General features: G+C 39.0%; 1 protein-coding gene across 2 annotated transcripts in view; it reads right to left on the bottom strand.

Moving 5' to 3' along the window:
• Window positions 1-966: 966 nt before the first annotated feature.
• LOC149237555 (auxin response factor 4-like) overlaps window positions 967-23439 on the bottom strand; it is an 88841-nt gene continuing 66368 nt past the window's right edge. For both annotated transcript variants that reach the window (XM_089372691.1, XM_089372692.1), the window contains 4 exons: window positions 3187-3313; window positions 2008-3038; window positions 1715-1905; window positions 967-1468 (listed from right to left, as the gene is read on the bottom strand). In XM_089372691.1, coding sequence (XP_089228817.1) covers window positions 1282-1468; window positions 1715-1905; window positions 2008-3038; window positions 3187-3313 — 1536 coding nt within the window. In that variant the 3' untranslated portion in view covers window positions 967-1281. The remainder of the gene's footprint in view (window positions 1469-1714; window positions 1906-2007; window positions 3039-3186; window positions 3314-23439) is intronic.

Below are 23439 nucleotides of genomic sequence, written 5' to 3' on the forward strand. Positions count from 1 at the left end.
TTAATCAAACACTAATGAAAAAGGGTCCTAATATTCTAAAAGTAATAACAATATGACTTTACTGTTCTAACATACACTTGATAACATATAAGTTTAAGATAATTTAAAATTAATAACAATATCGACTTTATTTCTCTAACATTCACTTTATAACGTAAAATGAGTAAAGTACTTTATTAGTCCCTACCATTACATATCCACTTTATCAGTTTGCTTTAAATCTATCTTGTACTCTCTTTTGTCAAAGATATGTACTTCTATCAAAATGCATTACCATGATGATGTCTCATCAATTTCCTGAGTCTATGTAGGATGCATTGGATGATAACTTTCTAGTATTCTCTATACAGAAATTTGTGATCGTAGGGTGAAGAGAGATTGATATCGCACGGTAAAGGGAGAGTGATTCATAATGAGTAGTGAACAATCCAACAAATGCTGGACTTTACAAGATATTCACAACATGGGACGAAAGAGATCCTAACATATCTAATTGTCCAAACATAAGACAATTCATGTTTGTCAATGCATTCCTTACCAAATCCAAGAATCAACGAAATCAATGAGAACATGGAAGTTAGACGTAGAACTGCCAATATCCTCCAAATCATATACTAGATACATGCAACAATAGCCCAACAGTGCGAAACAAGGAATTGGCTCCACCAAGGCAGCCATTTAGAAAAAAAGAGAGGTTATTGGTAGACACCTGAAGGAAATCCTATAAAAAAGCCACTATTGATATTACAAAAAGCTAGTGGCCTACTCTATACAATACCTCGACAAAATAACATGATCAGACCATTTGAGGTTTCACAGTTTAGAAAGACATGATCATCCTTCCTAATATACAAAAAAGTTATAAAGGAAACACAATATCTAACTGCAGTAAATTCCTATCAATATTCAAAAAAATTGCTACAACCCCCAGCACAACTGTCTGAAATGCCGAGCAAATATGCTTCATGTTAATATTGCCTATTATCTCATAAATGAACACCTTTTCAGGAAAGAATAACTACTTCCCCAGATATGCCAATCTGATCAAAATAAGCACACAAGGACTACTTCAACCTAAACTAAACATAAATTCATCTTTTTAATAACTCTATATAATGATTGATGTCTTACAGTCAAATGCTGTTATCCTTTCCCATAGGTTAATACCAAGGTCGGTACCAACATTACAAGTTTATAGCTAGTAGTCATCATATCATGCATTGCCTTACGGCCAGCACTCATGATGAATATTCAAATCTGAGAACAGCAGAAAACTATGGACTATGTCATTCCTGTCGTGACTCGTGAAGATGAATCCTGGTGGTGAATTGAATGCTTAGATACCTCCATGGTAGCAGGCTGCTCCTCGGAACAGCTGAGAGCATCGTTACTAAAATAGCCTGGTGTCATCTTTTGCACTTCCTCCACAGTATATATCAAAATTTTGCAGGCAATTTTACAGAATTCGCTGAATGCAAGAAAATAAAGCAAAACAAAATGAGGCAAGTAAATAAGATATATAGACTATCATCTTTGAAAATGATCAAAGGGTTTGATAGAGAGGTGTTCTAATATGAACAGAGAAGAACGATGTCGTATTTGCAATATTGATAGAGAAGTTACTAAAAATTCATCTCATAAACATCAAACCTCAAACATGGCCCATTTTCAAAATATTTAGAACTCCATTAAACTGCATCTTAAAGGTACTTACGGCCAAGGGTCATCTCCAACAAGCATCAGATCACCCTCATTGTCTGTGTAAACAACTTGCCATCCCTTTTCAGGATCATTCAGTAAACCTTCCATATTAAACAACTGCTCTAATTCTCTGACGAGTCCATCATATCCATCAAATTTTGACAGGTCAACTGCTCTTCCTACTGGATTGCCTTGCTTGTGAACCTATACCACAAATAACAGATTTAAATGCTTTATCCAGCATTTTCAGTATTAGATAAAATCTAAAATACAGAGTATAACAAATTAACAGCAAAATGTTCATACTTTCTTACAGCTACGCCCAGAAGACTGAACTAGGTTTTGAATGTTTGAAGCCTTCTGGAAAGTTGCTTTTCTTTCTAAGGACTCCAGAGTTGTCAGTTGCATGCAGTGATCATGAGAAACTTTTTCTAGGCCATCGTGCTGTGCTAAAGTAAAAGGCTCTAAAGTTCTATGGCCCAAAGTTCCTTGCAAGTCATTGGAACTTTGACCTCCTGAGATTTTTCTAGTCGCTACACTGTCTATGCAAGTAGGTTCATCAAGCAAAGAGATGCCAAAAAGTTTGCATTTTTTGTCTCCTTCAACTCCAGCCAGATCAGTTCTCTGAGGGGGAGGGTTTTCTGATGGAATTGATTTCTTCAGTCCAACAGAGAGGTCTCTTGACAGCATGCCTGCTGTTTGAGAAGCACCTTGGGTATCCTCCAATTCAGAGGGTGAGGCAAAGGAAGCCTGCCATCTTGTTGCCATTTCTGGAACATATGAGTTATGAATAAAAGGAAAAGTATGTGAATCACCTTGCTTATAAGCACTGATACCCAATGATGGAGGCATTTCAACCAGCTCTATTTTTGAACTGTAAACTTGTTGCGACGTGTGGAATGAAGAAAGTGAAACCCCCCATCCTGTCGATCCATAGTTTACTGTATTGAAAGGCAATGGACAAGCATTCTCTTTTCTTTGCAATTGCATGATGAACTTACGATGTTGTTGATTTATATCAGTGCATTGTGCACTTGCAGACAAATATTCAACAGATCTTACAGCCTCAGATTGATATGATGGCCCAAAATTTTTTTGGTTAGAGAATAACTCCGAGGAATGTGGTATATTACATGTTCCAAATGTCCCACTTTCACTACCAGTCTTTTTTACCACCAAGTCTCCACACAAGGATTCTTGCAGTTTATAGTCTCCATCTTGCCATTTGTTCAAACTGACTCCATCTCTGACATGTTCTTTCAAAAAAACCAATTCTTGACCTTGCAAGACCTTTTGGAATCCTGAAGATTCTCCAAAGTCTAGTAACCTACCCCTATCTGCACTCATTTCACAAGATGGAAAAATGATTAGCACTAAAACTTGTACCCACAATTATAACCTATATCTGATCAAAAGTTTTGGAAATTCAATAGTATAGTCCAGACACCATAACACAGATCAAATATGTTGGTGCAGTTGCCAAACCTGTTCTGAGCTTTTTAATTCTCGGACCAGCCAAATGGTTCAATCCTGCAGCTGAAATAAATGGCTCAATTTCCCAGGGAGAGACCCTTTCTTGTCTTTCGTTTGCAGCATGCTCATCCCATTCAACCTGTATAAACAGAAGAAATACAAGAAAGTGGAACAGAATGACAAGGATGCATACAAAACATAACCACATACTGCCAGTAAAGGATGAATTTAGTTGAGTAGGGTTGCAATTCTTTTGAAAAAGGGTGAAAAGAAAGCAGAACTAGGTTTTACTTCATAAAGTTCCTATCTGCTAAGAGCCAGTAATTCTCTCTTGTTCTTTGCTCCCTCAAGAGATGTCATTTTTATCATGTTTGTCAATGCCATGAAAAACTCAACAGTGGAGTCATCACTTGCCTTTCCTCCTTCAATCATGGTTAGCAGCCTCAAGGAACAGTCTCTAAAACCCCTCACTCCAACCAAATCAAAGAAGGCATTTACATGTTCAGACAGAGAACTCTCTGTCTGCCTCATTTCGTTGTCTTCTTCGTTTGAATGCCATTGGCCAAAGCTTGTTCATGCAGCTTGTTGTAACCCACCCAATAATGGAGGTTAAAACTGCAAACTGGCCTTGAAAAACTTGCAGGATGGATTAATTGGCTCTTAAGTAACGTAGGCTTGAAGCTGTACAGTATTTTTCCTGCAGAAATGAACTTTGGAAAAGATTAATTTCTAGGTCCATGGCCTCAAAGGACCATTCAAATTACGAAATAAGATTATCTTCCACCAATACGTATCTCCATTGAGTTATGTTCTCAACATCATAGCAGTTTAGGGTTACCATTATCTACAGACTAGCCATGTCCTTGACATCCTGCCTAAGCTCAAAAGAAGTTTTATTTGCATATTAATAGGCATTTTCAACTTAAAGGCAAGAGGAAAGCACATTCATAAAAACAAATTGGACACTAACACAATTATGGACATCCTTTCGTTGGGATTGACTGTGGGGACCCCTCTCAACAGCTTCAGCTTCCAAGCACTCAGAAAATATGCCATTACTGTGTTCATTTTTGTTGCTGTGATCCTGTTGTCCAGATGATTTCCTATTTTAGGAACATCTATTTTTAGACTGCCAATAGATTAGTGATTAACTATTGTTTCTTTCATTTCCCTATTTATTAAGGACCATATTTTTAGATTGTCCATCTTTAGCAAATTCTGTTTTAGACTCTAGTCTGTTGAATTTTGGGTAGCTGTGGGAGGTATTCCCCAGCTACATTAGCCCACAAAGATAAAAAGGAATGAAAAATAGATTTTGGATTCAAATCGGCTCAAAAATTAAAAGAGGGAAAAAATGATTTTTGAATTTCCAAATTGCCTCCAAAAGTCAAGTCAGCTCCAATTGTTTAAGTCAGCCCAGCCAAAGGGAGGTGCCCCTTGGGGCACCCTAAACTACTATATATGCACTATTCGACCTCCCTCTTTGGCATGAATTCGAATCAACATATCTTCTATTTTTCTCTATTCACACGTGTGAGTTAAGGAGGAGGATGACGAGTTTCTGGAACAGCATATTCTGATCTGTTTGACCACCGTTGACCTAACATTCTTCTAGACAGCAGACCGAATCATTCTGAGGTCAGTTTCACCGAATTCTCTGAGCTTTTGACTGAGCTTTGTGTTGTAATTGTAACTAGGTTAGGTCTTCATAATTGTCATTTTAGGAACCGTAACCCCCCCCCCCGTTCGTAACTCAAAACCGTCGGCGAACTATTGGTGGAACCGTGGTTCTGCCGAAAAAATATGCTTCTTGGAAATTTGAAACTGTGACAGTTCCGCAAGCCCAAACCGCAGTTCCGACACAATTCCGCCATGGTTCCCAAGTGGTTCCGGGACCCACCCACGCGGTTCCACGACTCACTTTGTCTTAATTTTTTTCATTGACCTATGGTTAAAGTGGGGCTTTCTAGACACTCCCAAGGTGCTCCCTTGATGCTCCCTAGATGCTTCCTAGATGTTCCCTAATGGTAATGTTTAATATTTTAAGTAAAAGGATGAAAATAAAAGGTAAATGAGAATGTCACTTTTAACATTACCATGAAATGACTCACGATATTTTAGAGTGGTTCCAACCTCATAGGACTTCATATGGAGAAATTAGAATTTCATATCACATTCAAAATTCAGCAGACATAACAGTTTTCACTGGATTTCAAGATCAATTGGATTGTGGCATTTCATTAGATCATATCATGTATGAGGGTATCTGATTTGCATTTAATCAAGAGCACTACGCACTATATGTACCCTAGTGTTGGTAGTGTTGACTTTTGAACTCCTTTGTCATGGCCTTAGCAAAAGTTTACCCTTCACTCAAGTCAAAATCATTGATCACGCATGTTAAGCTTTCTCTACCATATTTTAAGGCTTGGATTAGGCAGTTTGATCAAAATTGGGCAATGTTGACTAATATCCCTGGAGAATCGAGGTAGAGGCAAAGGCTAGAAAAGAGAAGAATCTAGATTCTAGATAGTTGATGCTCGAATCATTAATCATTAATGTATGATGGATGCCACTTCTATCTTGATTTGTGTACAATATGCATGCTTTGATATATTCTGCAACCAATTTGGTATTTTGGATGTTTTTTTGAATATAAATGCAATGATATATATATATATATAGATATAGATATATATATATATATATATATATATATATATATATATATATAAAGAAAGAGAAAGATACACTCCCAGGATGCTTCGCTTCCGAGAATTTTTGGAAAATGATGCTTCGCTTCCGAAAAACACCCCCATTTCATCCCCGTTTTGTGCAACATTGGTTTAAACATGATGACAACCCATATTTAGAACAGAACAATAATGAGGTCGTACTATAGCATCCTAATCATGGCAAAGATGGGTCTGCTCCCTTGACAGATTCATTCAAAAAGTAACCAATTTTATCCCTCTGGTTACTGTTAATCACAGTGAGGACAGAGCCAAACAGACCAGCCCCGTTTTGGACTTTGAACACTTTTCTGAGCCAGAATTTGAACACAATAGAACTATAAGCACTCATATGCTTGTTGACCAAACTTTCGGGCTAAGTTCCAGTGACCCTAGTCATATCATATCCAACATTAGTGATCACTGTGGTAACAACCGTGTTGTAAACCCAAAAAATATTCCATGCTTACTTTGAAGACAATACCAGTGGTCATTCTACTAAAGGATGTGACATGATCTTGGAAGGCCTTGGTGACATAAATCCCACAGATATGTCAATCGAATTCAAATGAAGAAACTACAAATCCTACTGTTGAAATTTGATGGGTCCCCTATTTATGATGAACACAGTTATAATGATCGTATTGACTTCAGTGCCAGCAAAGTCTATTCCTCTCCCATTGATTCTGTACATGACGACAAAGCAGGCTTCCAGTTTGAACAAAAAGGAGCTTGCTTGTATCTGTTTTTGGCAAATGGAAAACATGGTGTTGTGACAATTTTGGTCACAGAATTGATAACCATAGCGCAGAGAAAGATCATAGGGCCAATGATTACACCAGCTTGGGCCACAGATATATTTCCCTCATTGATGAATATTATGACATATACCCTACCCATGAAAAGTCGGGCCCGCACCTTGGTTTTTCTTCCGGCATGCAAATGTATGAACACCAATTTTCAAAGGAAGTTGTTCAATGTAAAAGCACAGGGGAATCTCATCACTTGAAAATAGGGTACCCCCTCTCCTTGAAACAAAGATACTCGACAGAGGGAATAGTTTGATGCCTATAAAACTGTCAAACCCGTATTTGTGTGATGAAGAAATCGTGCAAAGAAATACAGACCCCGACCCCGTGGTTGATTTGTGTCTCAACATAGAACTGTTTGGGGAAGCAACAAACATTTTTTAATAGAATTTTTGGGCAGAGGATATCCATGTAATCCGATGACAGGATGACTTGACAAAAGGAAAGCAATAGGTGGCCCCAAAGTTGCAATTTTCTCTCTAGAGGGACTCACAATCAAGCATATCCTTGTATCACTCGAGAGTGACACTGAGGGGAAGTCCCATTGTGAGATGGCCATTTTTCAATAGACAAATGAAATGCGAGCGAAGTATTCCACCAGGGATAGTCACCTTGAGGTGGACACTTGCGCAAAATGTAAAGATTTTTCACATGCTGTGAAACAACAGAATAAAACTGCAGATATGGCATTTTTTTATAGTTGATAATATATCTTCAAAAGAACCTATACTCAGGTTCAGGGATGCTTCAGACATCAACTATAGTATTGCACCTTCTAACTCTATTCAGCATGATTGTATCAAGAGTGCAATCAATGCAGACCAATTTATAGAGCTAGCTAGATCATGGATCGATTGTCACACTTTCACTGAACTGTCCTACTGTATACTCAGCAATATTAAAGTGATGAATGAAGCCCTGGCAAGGATAAATCTAAACACATACCAGTTGTCAGTAACCAGTGGGGTAGATATCACTTTCCCTTTATCACATCATTTTAGGCCTTCTACATTTTCTTCAGAACAAATTTTCAGCAAAAGCATTTTAAACAGGGTCTTGTGTGTTTGCATGTAGGTAGAGCAGAAGTTGTGTTTGATGGCAAAGGAAAATTTATAGACCTCAACAGTGGCTACAACAGTCGCCTCCAATGTTGGACAGAAGGGGTTCGTAGTGACCTGCATGAATATTCACATATGTCTAAAGATGCTCCTAATTGGCAGGTGCCTAGATTCATTCCTAGGTCAGCAGTGTCAAAGATTGTGGCTGATGATCATGTAGATTTTGACATTGCGTTGTTTTCCCTGATGATTAAGCACAAAGGAAGAAGCCAGTGGAATGATAAGATGCTGAGGTAGCTGCACTGGTTATCTGGTTTTACTTGACAACTTCATCTGGCACTTGCTACAGTATACAAGCAAAATAAGTCCACTTGGACAGTAGCATAGCAGCCTTCTTATCGATGTGTTCATGTGGAGCTTACATGTACAGTAACAAGATTCTGAGATTCTCACATGCCCCCAAGAAGAGCATGTGTCCCACAGTTTGTGCCAGTTGCTACCCCTCCTTTTAGTAAGGGTAGCCATCATAAATTTTTTGCATTATCACTCAGATTCTGATGAGCCAGGCAGATTGGTGACATAGATTAGCCCTCTTTGATTATCTAGTTGCATTATGATTTTAGGGGACTTTCAGGTTTCCCAAGAAATTTCACATTGTTCAAAGCACTTCATGTATATTGAGCCATTGGTCACACCTCTCGAGGCAGTTTTGGGGCTGTTTGTGGACACTCGGACACCTCCTATGCATGCCGCATGGAAATTGTTGGAGCATTTTCTCCTCATTGGTCACTTTTGGAGTAGATTTTCACATAGTTTGAGAACAGATTGTGCACATGGAAGCTGTGGGGCATTATTGCAGCTTTTGCTGACTTGGAAGGGTGATGTAAATGATCTGTCACTCTCTTGAGACCTCTTGGAATGATGTGATTGTAGCTTGGATAAAATATCTTGGAGATAAATTAGCTAGAATGAAGATTGCTTCCATTATGTATTGATGTTACTTGGCTGTATGGGGATTTTATGACCCAAATTTTGACTTGTACAAACACCCCCAATACTTCATGGGATGCCCTCACCCAAAGCATGACCATGGAACTCCATTTGGAGCATTATTTGCAGACGTTTGACCACTATATCACTTGGTTTATGGAGTTGTTATGAATCATGATGCCGTCGCCCCATTGGTGGAGTCTTCATGAGGTCGTTGTACCAAAAAGGAGGGACATTGGAGCCTTCGGGTGAACATGGGGATAATTGACCATTTTTTGGGTGTTGAACCTGTTGCACTCATTTTTGTCAAAGTTCCAAAGAAGTAGATATACCAATTTTTTCAAAGGATTGAGATTGTCAGGACATCAGTTTATTGAGTCATTGTAAACCCATTCTGCAAATTTGTAATGTAAATGATGCTAGTAAGACCATGTATGTATGTAACAACCTAGGTAAGCATATTATTTTGGCGAAAATTTTATCTTAGGAGATTTTTCGTTTCATTGGTTCATCTATGTTTCTAAACACGAATTGTCAGCAGAGTTTTGTCGTCAAAGTTAGGGTGGAATTTATCATCAAGTCTTAGGTGAGTCTTAGTGCTTTAGTCGAGTCTTATGTAAAAGTGATTTGGAAATAATTTAAGCTAATTGACTAAATTATTTTATTACAAATCACTTGGTCTACTAAATCATGTTGTGTCACAGAATTGGGTGTGTAATTTGAGGGACTATACCAAACGGGTGTTCCCCCTTTGAGGGTTGAAAATGTAATCATATTATGTAAAAAATATGTTAGTGCATGGTCCCTCATACTTGGACACCATGGCTAAAATATTAGAGGGTGGAAAAAAAAATTAATCACCTCAAGTGCCAATTAATTAATTTTTCTGCCAAAATTAAATTAATCCTAAGCTGGAAAATTAATTAATTAGAATCAAATTTAGAGTCTTACAGAAATTAGATTCTATTAGTGGAAACAATCGTGGGTATCAAAGAAATTAATTTTTGGAGGTCCCCCACCAGGGTAATATTGTATATTTCAATAAAAAATGGACCCTTGGGCCTTGGTGGTCAAATCAAAGTCGATAGTTTGAGGAAAATAGCTCAAAATAAAATAATTAATTTTGAGCTAATAAAAAATGGGTAAATGAGAAATTCGAAAATTCCTCAAAAATAAATATTTTCAACGGTGGAAATTAAAAGATGATCAAATATTTTTCGACAACCGAGATTATTTTGACAGGGATTAAGCCAACTAGCCGTTATTTTTCCACTTGGAGGATTTATCTATAAATTGAAAGTCATTTGTGTCTCAAGCCATCTAGTTTTGGTTGTTGTAACTCTGAAAAGCTGATGTAAATTATTGTCCTGCTGGGAACGTTGGAATAATCATAATAAAGACTTTTGGGTGTAATCATGGTGTCTCTGATCTGATGATTTGTGGTACGTGTTGGGTACGGGCATTCCTATATTGTGCTTTATGAATATTTTGAGCGGTATTTCACTATAAGTGATAGGCACATTCTATTGGTAAGTTGTGGGCTTATCTTAGGTGATCTGATTCACTGGGTGCCCTAACGATTTGTTCGTTAGAAATATATAGTGTTTGCAGGTTCCTTAGCCCTTGGACTCCAAGTTCACAAACTTTGGATAGAAACTGACTATGTTCGGACTGTAATTATTTTTATGATGTTCTAACTTCGCTAAGGCTGTAGTTTATTATTTATCTTTCGAAATACATTTAGCCACTACTAAAGATTTATAAAAATTCCAAAAAAAAATTAAGCATTTTACATGTATATTTTGTAAATAAGTTGTATAATACACTAGTAAATTATTGGTTTTGCAACTGGGGTTTTTGGTCTTTGACTTATTTTTGAATTTTTGTATATATTGGGGTTTTGGACGTTTTTCTTTCATTTGTGCAGATAAGATCAAGTGACAAGAGCTGGATTAGAACTAGATCTAGGCCCTTCAGGATAAGATCTAGCCTCTAAATTTTTTTTTGCAGGGTCAACCATTGAAGATTTTGCAGTAAAACTGAGGATCCGTAGAAAATAAATCTTTCAAAGCAAGGGTTTCAAGTTTTAGGGCTCTCAGGCCTAGATCTGCCCTCTCCAGGCCCAACGTCAGCCTCTTCACCTCCAGCGTCAGACTTTTCAGGGCCTGCATCACCCCTAGAGGCCCTCCAGAACCTAGTCATCAACCCCAGAGGGCCTCGGTCTTCTTCCTCTACCCCTGCATCCGATTTTTAGGCCATTTTTGGCCTGGGCATGAGCCCAGAAGGCCTTGGCCTTCCTCCTTGGGCTTGGACAGTAGCCTTTAGGGTTGGTCGTAGGCTTTTCAAGCCCTCTCCTAACCTCGGCCCCTCTGATTCCTCCTCTTATGCCCTTCGCTCTCCCTTTTTGCCCTCTTTTTCCCCTTTTCATCCCTTCCTTAGCCTCATTTCCTATGCTGCTAGGCCTTCTAGGCCTTTTCTAGCTCAACACTTGCCCCATTGAACCTAGTGCTAACCCTTCTTTGGCCCTAGTTTTCCCTTTGTCCATCTCTGAATTTTCTAGATTGAATATTGGTGGGTTTTGCAAGAAGAAATTGGCTCAAATCTTGTGTTTTCAGGTGGCATCTTCATTGGAAAAATTTTGGGCAAATTGGACAAGTCATCTTCAAGGCCTTGGGCCTAGGGTTTGCTCTCTAAACCCTTGGCTTCTCTACAGTGGTAATAAATTCACCATAACAATGATTTAAGTGCCCTAAAATCTCATCTAAATAGTTCAAACACACTAAAAAATTCATGGTAAAATTTTACTTGTGTTTTGGCTACTTGGGCATTGTTCATTAGGCCTAGATCTACTTGTTTGTTGGCTGGAATATCTCTGCATAATCAAATAGATCAGATCTGATATAACTTGGAAAGAACACATTAAGAGGCATAAAATTGATTGGTGCGATATTTAGCACTTTGTCCTAACATCTAAGTGTCTTGAGCTTCAAGTTTTTGGCATAAATCTCCAATTTGTAGTGATTGATATCTCTGCATAAAAGTGTGATCAGATCTTATATTTTCTGAATACTACATCTTTGAGAAGGCTAAAAACTCACAATTCCATATTGACAAAGTTGTTTTATCACTTGGCAATTGTTGGGCACAATTTGGCACACACTCTCACATTGATTGCTCATTGTTTGCATAATTTTCTCACTGCTGCAATAAGTATTTTCAGATCTGATATATCTCTGAATAATCCATCATAAGAAGGGTAGCTCTCTTGCATACTCACTTGGCAAGTCATTTAATGTTTCATTGGTCATATTAGTTTCTTATATGCTTGCTATTTCTTGGATTTAGAGTGAGTAGCTTACTGTTGTCCTAAAGTTTAATTAGTGCTCTTGTGAAGAAGCTTGTCTAAAACATTGATTATTTGAAAGCTAACACTTGTTTGTTTCTTGTAAGATCATTCATAACAATCACAATTTTGCACTAAATAAGCACTTACACATCTAAACCCTAATCTTGTTGATGGTTTCAGTTATTAAGATCTAAGTTTGTTTAAACATTGCTAAGAATTTGTTGGATAATTGCTCTAAGTTAAGTTCATAATCTTGTGCTCTTTCACAATCTTAAGAAGCTTTGGTAATTTTATTGTCTATCTTAAGCAATTGGCATCTTAAGTTTTGTTGACCGTTATTCTAATTGAGCATCTTTCAATATTGGCATTGTCTAAAGAGCATAATCTTGGCATTGCCTTAGATAATTATTGTTGGAATAAGATTTTTTATAATCATCGTTGGAATATCTTGAGCAATTGGCATCTTGTGTTGATGATTATTGGCAAATTGTTAAGTGAATAATTGCTCTTAATTAAGCATCTTGTGGATTTGACATTGGCACTTAATAATTTGCACACTCTTGGTAATAAGATTGGCTTTCAATTTATTAGATAAGTACTCTTGTCATTGAAGATTAATTATAACTTTAAGTACTTGAACATTAAGCCAATCTTAAACCGAATACTCACTCATAAGCATTCTAGGCCTAGTTGCATTAATAATTTACCTCTAAGCATAAGTTTGGTTGATAGACTTCTAAGGCCACCCTTTCTCACTTAGCTTGAGCGATTCAACACCTTTTTAGTGGTTAACACAGTGACCTTGCAGTGGTCAGAGCCATAGTCTCTGCAGCGTCGGAGGCACTAGGTGGTTGGAACACAGGGGGAGGTATCGTTAATCAATCATTTGTTTGCTTCCCATTGGCTTCCATCCCACAACCTACTCTAAAGACTAGTCTCAAAATAGTTAAGAAGGAGATTCCATTTAGACTAGGCATATAACTTAAAAGTGACCAAGATCCTTGCATTTCATCTAGATCTTAGGACTAGCTGTTGAATTTTTTAAGCCTATCCGTTAGAAAATTAATCTGTATTCTACTAGTTTATTTCTTCTACTTGTAAATTCCGAACAAGTTATTTAATACATTTAAATACCAAAATAAACACAATACAGTCACAACATCTACTAATCATCAACTGAAAGAAAACAAGCACACAATTGACACCGTTATTTTTGGACAAATGTCCCGGGAAAAACCCAATGCGGGAAAACTAGTGCAATTATTCTGAGGGTTATCTTATTATGCAGTCTTTCTGAGTACAGCTGGGTGCCTAACCCGCTCACCCAACAGAGAAAAATACACAGCAGCAATACCTCTATATTCAGAAACAGGTATTCAGAAAACCTTTTCCACGAAACCCTCTCCGGCACAACTGAAGCTCAGTGCTAGCCCTTCTAGCCTCTATGTCAGCCCCAGGACCCTCTGTGTCACTCCAGCAGCCTCCGCATGGATGACGCAGTCCCTTTGGCCTCTGCACTGACTCTGCTAGACTCTACATAGCCTGGACTGGCTACTTCTCTCGCTCTCTCTGCTTCTGCGTTGGTCTCCCAGTACTGTCTCTACCTCTCTGTCTTGTACTCACTGCCCCTCGCTGTTGATCACTGATTCAACTTTGCTTAACAACCCTGCTCTAGAAAAATGAATGACTGATCACTCTGGTATGTTCTCCAACTGACCCTCAAGCCTCTTCTTATACTTTTCTAATTGGTCGTTCAACGACTGAGATTAAATCTCTAATCAACTACTAAGATTAGATTTGGCTTGATCCATGACTTTTGGAACCTTCTAACCCAGTTTTATATTAATACCCATTAATATTTTATTTTTTAATATCTCCCAAACCGGTTAGAATCTGCCCAAACCATTTCTAGGTCTTGGAGATCTCATGTGCTTTAGCCTCTCCACCAATTTTCATGGCTAGAGCACATCCGATGCTACTACAAATCAACACTCCCTTTTAGCGAGGATTGTGCTCTAGTAATACTCCACATTGAGCATCACTCTAATTATCTAGCACCGGTACCTGTGCCAATGCTAGGCCTGTTGCCCAACATCCTCTGCACTGCTGCATTCTGTGCTACTGCCCATGGCCCTGCCACTGCCACTACTGCATTCATACGACGTCTCCCTCTGCATCTGTGCTATTGCTGGTCCATCCTCTCAGCACTGCAACCCCCTCTCATCATGTTGCATCGTGCTACTGCTAACTGCTACTGCACTGCAACTCAGTTGCTGAGAAGTAAGTAACTGATCCACCCAACTTATGACATCTCTGTCGGGCTAAAAACACTCCCAATGCTGACGCTCCCTCTTCCGCTAACAAGTGCTCCCTCTACTAACCTCTGCACTACTACAACAACTCCCTACATCTCGCACCGTTGCAACCCTCTCTGTGCCATCCTGCACCATTGCAACCCTCTCTGTGCCATCCTGCACCGTTGCAACACTCCCGTGCCTCTCGCACTGTTGCAGCCTGCTAGCCTCGCACTCCCTGGGACTCCTACACTGTAACACTCTCTGTCGCTTCATCCGCATTCGTCTCTACCCACATCTAGTAGTCCCACTACTCCTCTTCAGAGCTCCCGTGGCAAGGTATAATCCAAGAGGTTGGGTACCTCAAGGATCCTGCCCCTCATCGCCTGTAGTTCTCCTGACTACAACTCGATATCTCCCCACTTCTTCTCAAGTGGCACATGAGCACTCATGGCACAATCGTCATCCTCCTCAACTTCATTCTCTACCTTCGTTGGCGCTGCCTTAGACTCAGAAGCCTCTCCCTTGTTCTTCTTCCTCGAACACTAGTTCGCATGGTGACCCAAATCCCCACAATGGAAACACTTGACCTTGGAGAGGTCCTTCTACCTCTTCTCCTACTTTCCTGCAAATGCTAGAGCCGCATCCTCTTCCTCCTCCTTCTTGATCTGGACTCCTCTACTGCTACTTCCCTTCTTGCTAAGCCTTCTGATCTCTTCTTGGCAAAGAGCCGCCCACAATTCTTCCCAATCTGGAAGATTCGTTCTGCCCAATATGCTCTGGACAAATGTCTCCCACTCCTCGAAGACTGCGTTAAGTACGTTCCTAACCATCATCTCTTCATCCGACATAGCTCCTATGGAAGTCAGCTGGTCCCTGATCTCCTTCAATCGACCAAGGAAGTGATCTATCTGCTCCCCCTTCTTTATCTGGTATGACCTTAGATGATTCTCAAGGAGCACCTTCCTCTGCACGGAAGTATGCTAGTACAATGTCTTCAAAGTGTCCCATATCTCCTTTGTCGTTTGCTTCTCAGCGATATGTTGGACCACATGATCCTTGACCTCATCAAGGATGATGCACTTTGCCTTAGCCATTGCCTCCTCGTACCTTTCATTAACTACCGGTTCAACTAGGATAGCCATAGTTCTCAACGCGAAGCCCTTGATGCGATGTCTGTCTAGAATGGACAGGATCCTAGCCTTCCAGACCACAAAGTTGGACGCTCCGTCCAGCCTACCCTGATCCCTTAGCCCATTCACGACCGTCTCGTTGCTCTTCTGTCCACTCCTCCGAGTCTTTCTACTTCCCTCCTGGAAGTCCTTTGTTCAACTCCTATTGAGTCTCTCTACTTCCCATCTGGAAGTTCTTCTCTGGACTCCCTCTGAGTCCCGATTTCCCTCCTAGAAATCCTTCTGCCAACATCAAGTTGCCCCACTCCCATCATCTGTGCAACTGCAACACTGATCCAGATTCGTTGGCTAGAAATCCGCCTCAACACCAACTCCCTCCACCTTGGTCTTGCCTTGTTAGGTACTATTCTGACCACAGTACCCCACCAGCTTCGCTCCGCAAACTACCCACAGCCTCCTATGCCCCAGCAACTGAAGGATTGAGCCTCTTGGCTCTACGCAATCCAGGCACCAGCAAAACAGGTCTCTCAGCCAACTGCGTCAACCCACCTGGGCTCTGCGTGAGCCTGTTTCTGCCTTCCTCAGCCTCTGTGTTGCCTCTTTCTGGCTCAGACTGATGACGTAGTCCCTCTGCGTCACTCCTTCCTCTATCGCTTTCTGCAAGGATCAACTCTGTCACTCAAGACAGCTGAATCTGCTACAAATGCTCTACTAAGTTGATGCCTTCAGTTTCCCTGTGATCTGCAACTTCCCTCTGATACCATGTTGAATTTTCTAAGTCTATCCATTAGAAAATTAATCTGTATTCTGTTGGTTTATTTCTTCTACTTGTAAATTCTGAATAAGTTATTTAATACATTTAAATACCAAAATAAGCACAATACAGTCAACATCTACAGATCATCAACTGAAAGAAAACAAGCACACAAGTGACACCGTTATTTTTGGACAAATGTCCCCAGAAAAACCCAATGCGGGAAAACCGGTGCAACTATTCTAAGGGTTATCTTATTATGCAGTCTTTCTGAGTACAACTGGGTGCCTAACCGGCTCACCCGACAGAGAAAAATACACTACATCAATACCTCTATATTCGGAAACAAGGATTCAGAAAACCTGTCGCACGAAACCCTCTCCGGCACAACTGAAGCTCAACACTGGCCCTTCTGGCCTCTGTGTCAGCCTCTTGCTGACCTGCGTCAGCCCCAGGACCCTGTGCATCAGCCTTCTAAGGCACTGCGCAGCCTCTGCATGGATGACGTAGTCCCTCTAGCCTCTGCACTGACTCTGCTGGGCTCTACATAGCCTGGACTGGTCGCTGCTCTCACTCTCTCTGCTTCTGCGCTGGTCTCCCAGTACTATCTCTACCTCTTTATCTTGTACTCATTGCCTCTCGTTGTTGATCACTGATTCAACTTTGCTTAGCGACCCTGCTCTAGCAAAATGAATGACTAATCACTATGGTGTGTTCTCCAACTGACCCTCAAGCCTCTTCTTATACTTTTCTCATTGGTCCTTCAACGGTCAAGATTAAATCTCTAATCAACTACTAAGATTAGATTTGGCTTGATCCATGACTTTTGGAACCTTCTAACCCAGTTTTATATTAATACCCATTAATATTTTATGTTTTTCTAAGTTTAGACTTAGGAACTCCATTAAAAATATTAATTATTTTAATATCTCCCAAACCGATTAAAATCTGCCCAAACCATTTCTAGGTCTTGGAGATTTCATGTGCTTTAGCCTCTCCACCAATTTTCATGGCTAGAGCACATCCGATGCTACCACAAATCAACACTTGCATCTCATATAAGTTAATGAAGCATCTAAGCAGTGGTTGTCCATTCGGTTAGTTGGTCTTAAATTATAACAAGCAATAATTTTGACTCCATAAGGCACTAGTCCCATAGCTGAATCTAATATAATCTTTAAGTCTTGCTAAATTTAACCAAGTAGCTAAGCCACTCAATCGTGTCTCCCGGGCTTGTTGGTTGCCAATTTATCTTCCACCTACACATTTCCATAGGGACTACCCCCCATAGCCTGTTGTTGGGAGATAGCTAGAACAAAGTGAGCGGGGATCAGAGTGACAACCCCCGCCTTGAGCCGTTGTCGTGATGCCTGTACAATCTGAGTGACAACAAAACCTATTACCACAAAATCTAGTAGGCCTTAGAGAGGGAAACCCTATAAGACAAAAGCTAAATAAAGTGCTATCAATGGGGTAGAGGCCCTATTACCCACCACCCATGGGTAGTGTATATAGGAGAAAATTTTTCTCTTAGACGGTCCTCAGCGAGCAACCAGCAGCCCTTTGCAGCCCCAGATAGCTCGATGTTTCATTTTCTCTGCCACCTAAGCCAGCCATGTGGTCCCTCACCCATCTGTTATGAATGTATGTTTGAGGGTGGGCTTCCCGACCCCAAAGGCATGACTTTTCATTGGTTTGTGTTGTGCTTAAACCAAAATTTTCCCATTTAAGTTTACAAATTGAATTCCTAAATTCATGTAATGCCCAAAACAAAATATAATTTCCAAATTAAATTTCGAAGTTCTTCTAAAATTTACCAACTACAATTTAAGCAAGAAATTTATCAATTTTAATGCACAGACACCTACCTAGTTTCCGTGTATGAAGTCGATCCTGAGATGTTGTGGCTCCAAATTCGCGCTGGTTACTAAAAGACCAAAACCTCCCAGCCAAACTAGGTACAACCTAAGTACTCAGTTCCAGAATGCTTCCCAATTGATGCAATCTGGCCCCCGTGCCCAAAAACTTCAAGAACAACCAAGGCTCAGTCCTTACTGTCTATAACTTTCTGTTAAAAATTTTCTCCTTCCTTCTCCTGAAAATTTCCTCCCCCTCAAAAACATCATCTATGTTCCCTTTATATTTTTCCATGAGGCTCTTCTCGAACTTTCAGTCGGTTGCATGACCGCTTCTCTTTTGTGTTGGCTTCGTGAGGAAGGTAAAGCATTTATAATTAGATGCGGTGGTCTCTCTTTAAGATGACAGTTTTATCATTACTTTTGGAACCTATACGTATGATATTACTCACCCTCCATAATATTAATATTGTAATGTGCCTTTATGAATTGGTTGGGTTAGGTAAAATAACATATTATATTCCCTTTTGTTTGCTTTATCTAATATTCTTTTTATTTTTATTTTTGTATAACATGCATAGTATCCTTTTTAAATGTTCATTCCTTTTATTTATACTTATCCCTTTTAATTTTGTATAGTATAGAGTATTAATCTTTTATTTTGCATAATATTCTATTATTACCTATTATGATGACGACACACTAAAATACATATTTCACTATATTTTTGCGAGTTAGGTATTTATTTAGTATCTTCAACAATTACATCTTTTATCCTATGCTTGGAAATTCTTCATAATTTAATATGAATACTAGTGCAGTGTAGGCAACACATGCATATGTAGTTATCATATGCATGCCTCGTATACATGCTAATGATTTACATTTTGTTTGTATTGGTAGATGGGTCATTGCAATTTGGTTGAGTAATTTTGTTTACTTTTCATAGGCACTTTTGGGCATGGATTGGTGGGGGGATACAACGGAAAGAGTGGGCTAGGTTTGTATTCTTGTCTCCACTGCCTGATTCCGTGGTTACCCTTGTATCCTAGTCCAGTGGGATCTCCTTTATTGGCCATTGGCTTCAGGGTTGGCACTACATGGGACATCTCGATTTTGGTTGTGTGTTTCGACTTCCTGACTCCATATACATCACCCCTTTCAACTCATTTTAACCCCATTCAGTATTTTTCCCATTCGAATCCACATGTGTCCACAAGGTCCACATAGGGTTAGCCTCCACCTCCCCTTGTCCACACCTTGGGTCAGGCCTGGAACGATGCCGCAAAGGTTGATGCAGCTAAAAAGAAAATAAAAAAAGCATAATTTGGCATTCACAACAAGAAAGGTACCACAAAATGCAAAAGATGGTCGAGACATGGAAATTTAGTACGTGGGCAGAAGCCAACAGGAGCTCTACCCCTTATCCATGGTGATCACTCTTGTTCCTATGGGCCTTAGAAGAGCCCCATTCATCATTAAGGAACCCATGATCATCCCAACCCCTAGTGAGCGATGGACTGCCCCACCTTAGAGGGGTATCCACTGCTACATATTACACATCATGCTCTCATCCCTTGGACCCCCGAGCAGTTATAGAGAAAAATCAATTAAAGGCAAAAGGTATATGAAAAAGGGTGGAAAAACAAAGGTCGTGGTAACTCATGTACTACGATTTGCTCCCTCCTACACTCATATAACCAGGTGTGGGCTTCCCTTATTATAGCTACCATTGCACCTTGATGTGTGCACTGGATGATTCCCTAATCCCCACTCCATTCTATTATTATATCATTTGCCACCTACCACTTAAGGGATGTACCATGGACATGTCACCCCTTTCAGAGGTTGAAACCACCTAATAGGATCCTTGGTTAACCCCCCTATAGAGCTTGAAGACACTAATACATGCCAAAGCCCACTATGGAAGGGCATGCCACCATGAAGTGCCCCATTGATCCCATGACTTGTAAGCTTTATTACTTGATTATTCTAATGACTTGTTGTATTGGAGGGTAAGGGGACGCATTGGATCTTATGCAAGATTGCATGTGGGTCTTCATTTAGGGCTTGATCTCCCTATATGGGGTCCTAGCCCTCCAGAGGGCCACATTGGCACTTGTAGGGTGAGCGTTGAGAGCCATGGGCCTCCACCATAGCAGATATTACTTCATGGATCCCCAGCGTTGACCACTCTGCATCAACTACCCTATAGCAGTATACATTTTCACAAGAAGATTCCATCATGATCGAACAGTTAGATCATCCAGATTTCATCATCATCTTTAGCCATCATTGTTTAAAAGTTGTAAACTCATTTTGCAAGTTTATAATGTAAATGATCCTAGTAAGACTATCCATGTATGTAACAACCTAGGTAATCCTACCTTTTTTGTAACGATTTCTCTCCTAAGAGGTTTTTCGTCTAGCCGATTCATATGTGTTTCTAAACATGAATGATCGGCAGAGTTTTCCCCTCCAACCTCACCCCAAAGCTAGGTGGATTCTATCGTCAAGATCTTACGTAAGTCTTAGTGTTCTAGTCAAGTCTTCTATAAAGTGATTTGGGAATAATTTTAGCTAATTGGCTAAATTGTTTTATTACAAATCACTAGGACTATTGCATCATATTTGAGTCACAGAATTGGGTAAATAATTGAGGGTCTATAATGAACGGGTTTTCCCCCTTCATGTATTAAAATGTAAAATCTTGATGTAAAAAATATCTTAGTGCATGGTCCCTCATATTTAGACACCATGGCTAAAATATTTGAGGGTCAAAAAAATTATTAATCCCCTCATGAGTCAATTAATTAAATCTATTAGCAAAAATAAATTAAAATCCTAAGCCAGAAATTTAATTAATATTAACTCTTAGGAAAAATCAATTCTCCAAAAGGTAAAATTTGTGGGTTTCGAAGAAATTAAATTTTGGAGGTCTCTAGCCAAGGGAATATTGAAAATTTCAAGAGATTTTGGACCCTTGGGCCTTGATAGTTAAGTCAAAGTCAATTTTTTGAGAAAATCAACTCAAAATAATTAATTTTGAGTTGATTAAAATTCAATTAAATGAAAAAATCGAATTTCCTCAAAAATAAAATAATTTCGACGGAGGAGATTAAAAGATAATTAAATATTTTTCAACGGTCGAGATTACTTTGACGGGGATCAAGCCAACTAACTGTTGGAGAATTAATCTATAAATTAGAGGTCACTTGTCATTCAAATGATCCGATCTTTTAGATTGTGTACTAGTTCTGAAAACTCTCTTGTAATATTTCTGGAATAGTAACAATGCAAAGTCTTTGAAGTTTTATTGATGACAATGTTCATCTCCGGTATTTTATGGTAATATTGTTTTTAATCTTCCGCTGAATATTATTTATAAATTGTCGATTAATAGCGCTCATGGAATAATCCATTGCACAAGTATCTTGTTTAGTTTATTGGATCTAAAATAGCAATTTTAATTTGATTGAATTAGTAGGGATCTCTAATTCTTAAAGATTATATTGTTATTTTATATTTCTATCGATCTTACAATTTGATCTAATGTTTGCAAAAATCATTTGTACTTAATAAATTGAGCGTTTGGGGAAGTCCTCGGTTGGACCAGCTGACTCCTAAGACATAAGATTTGGAGAGTCTTCTTGATTAAAATCCTAAGATTATCTGACGAACTACTTCTTGCAGGGATTTTCTAGGCTAGTACTTAAATTAAAAATTTCACTTATCTCTTAAAATTTGTGCTAAATAGTTGGATCAAGCTATAAAGAGCCTTAGACAAATCTGGGAACGAAGTCAAACTCATACCACTCAAATCTGATAAATATGTAAATTATTTGTATAGATTTGTAGCTTTGTAACATAATTTTTAATCTCTAGCTTTGGGTTTGGGTTTTCAATTTAATTTTTTGTATATATGTGGGATCTGGGATTTTATTTTGTTTTGTACAAGTTCAAATCTGAAGATTGTCAAGGAAAATTTGTGGTTTCGAAGCAGATCTAAGCTCTGGAGGGCAAGATCTTGCCTCAATTTTTTGTTTGCAAGGATAAAAAACAACGAAATCATTTATTTGAAGATTCAGATCTTAGTAAATTCTGAGAAGGAAATTGCTTTTTTTTTAGCAAACCTTTTGAATAAAATTTTAATTTTTTGTTTACAGCCCTTGGCTTCCTCCATTCCTGCAATCTAATCACTGTCCTAAACTTTCACGTTGTCCATTCTTTTCTCTCCCGCAATTCTTGCTCTCTTTCTCTTCTGCGTGTTTTCCCTCACGCGGCCCTCATCCCTGCTCTCCTTTCTCTCTCCTCGCGGATCCCTTTCCCCTCTGCGTTTTTCTTCATCCTTTCTTTCTCAGCTCACATTTCTCCTTTCTCTCCCTAACCCTCAGCTCTCCTCACAGCTTCCTCAGCCCGTCGTGTCCCTTATCCTTTGCATTCATCTTCTTAGCTTGTGGCCCTAATCTTTTGCATTTCTCAGTGTCCTCTCTGCTTGCGTCCCTTCTCATCCTCACCTCACCTCCACGTGACTCCCTCTACCCTTCGTGTTAGCTCCTCCCTGCCCATCTGATGCCTCGATTCCCTTGTCGTGGCTCCTCTTCCAATTCGTTGCGAGCTCGGCCCTTGTCCCTCCTTGCTGCTCCAGCCTCTTGACCTGCATACGCCTTTTCCCTTTCACTAACTTAGTCAACCTCATTTCACCTTTTTGATTTAAATTTTTTTCGTGGCCTTTGGCCCATGAAAAAATTTAATTTAATATTTTTTCATAAGCAATACTTCGATTTAATTTTTTAAAAGATGGCCTTTGGCCCTTTAAAAAATAAATTTTTGCCTTACCACATTAAAAAAATCATTCATCACTTTTGCCCCTTCGAGAAAATTAAATTTTTATTATCACATAAATCTTAAAGCAAAAAATTTTAAGCATGACAAATTCTAATCTAAAGTTCATTTTTTAGTTTTGTGATAAAGGTTTTGGGGCCTTAAATCTTTAAAATCTTTGTGGGGTAAAAATTTAAATTTTCCTATAGTCAAGGCAACAAATAAATTTTTTTTAAATTTCTGTAAGTATGACTATATGAGAAAATATATTTTTTTCGATATGAAAAATTAGAAAAATTAATAATTTCCAGAATTATTTGAAGAGATGTTTTGGGCACTAATTAGCATCTAAATTTCACCGTTATCCTAAAATATTAAATTGTTGAAATTTAAGTGCTTAAGCTTTTATTATCTGCATGATTCAGCTAAGTTTTGTAATCATTGGTTTTAATGCTTGATATTTGTTTAG

The sequence above is a fragment of the Pinus tabuliformis genome, chromosome 8 (genome assembly GCF_031772625.1).
Source record: "Pinus tabuliformis cultivar Carrire ecotype Pingquan chromosome 8, CPIR1, whole genome shotgun sequence".
NCBI classification, from domain to species: domain Eukaryota; kingdom Viridiplantae; phylum Streptophyta; class Pinopsida; order Pinales; family Pinaceae; genus Pinus; species Pinus tabuliformis.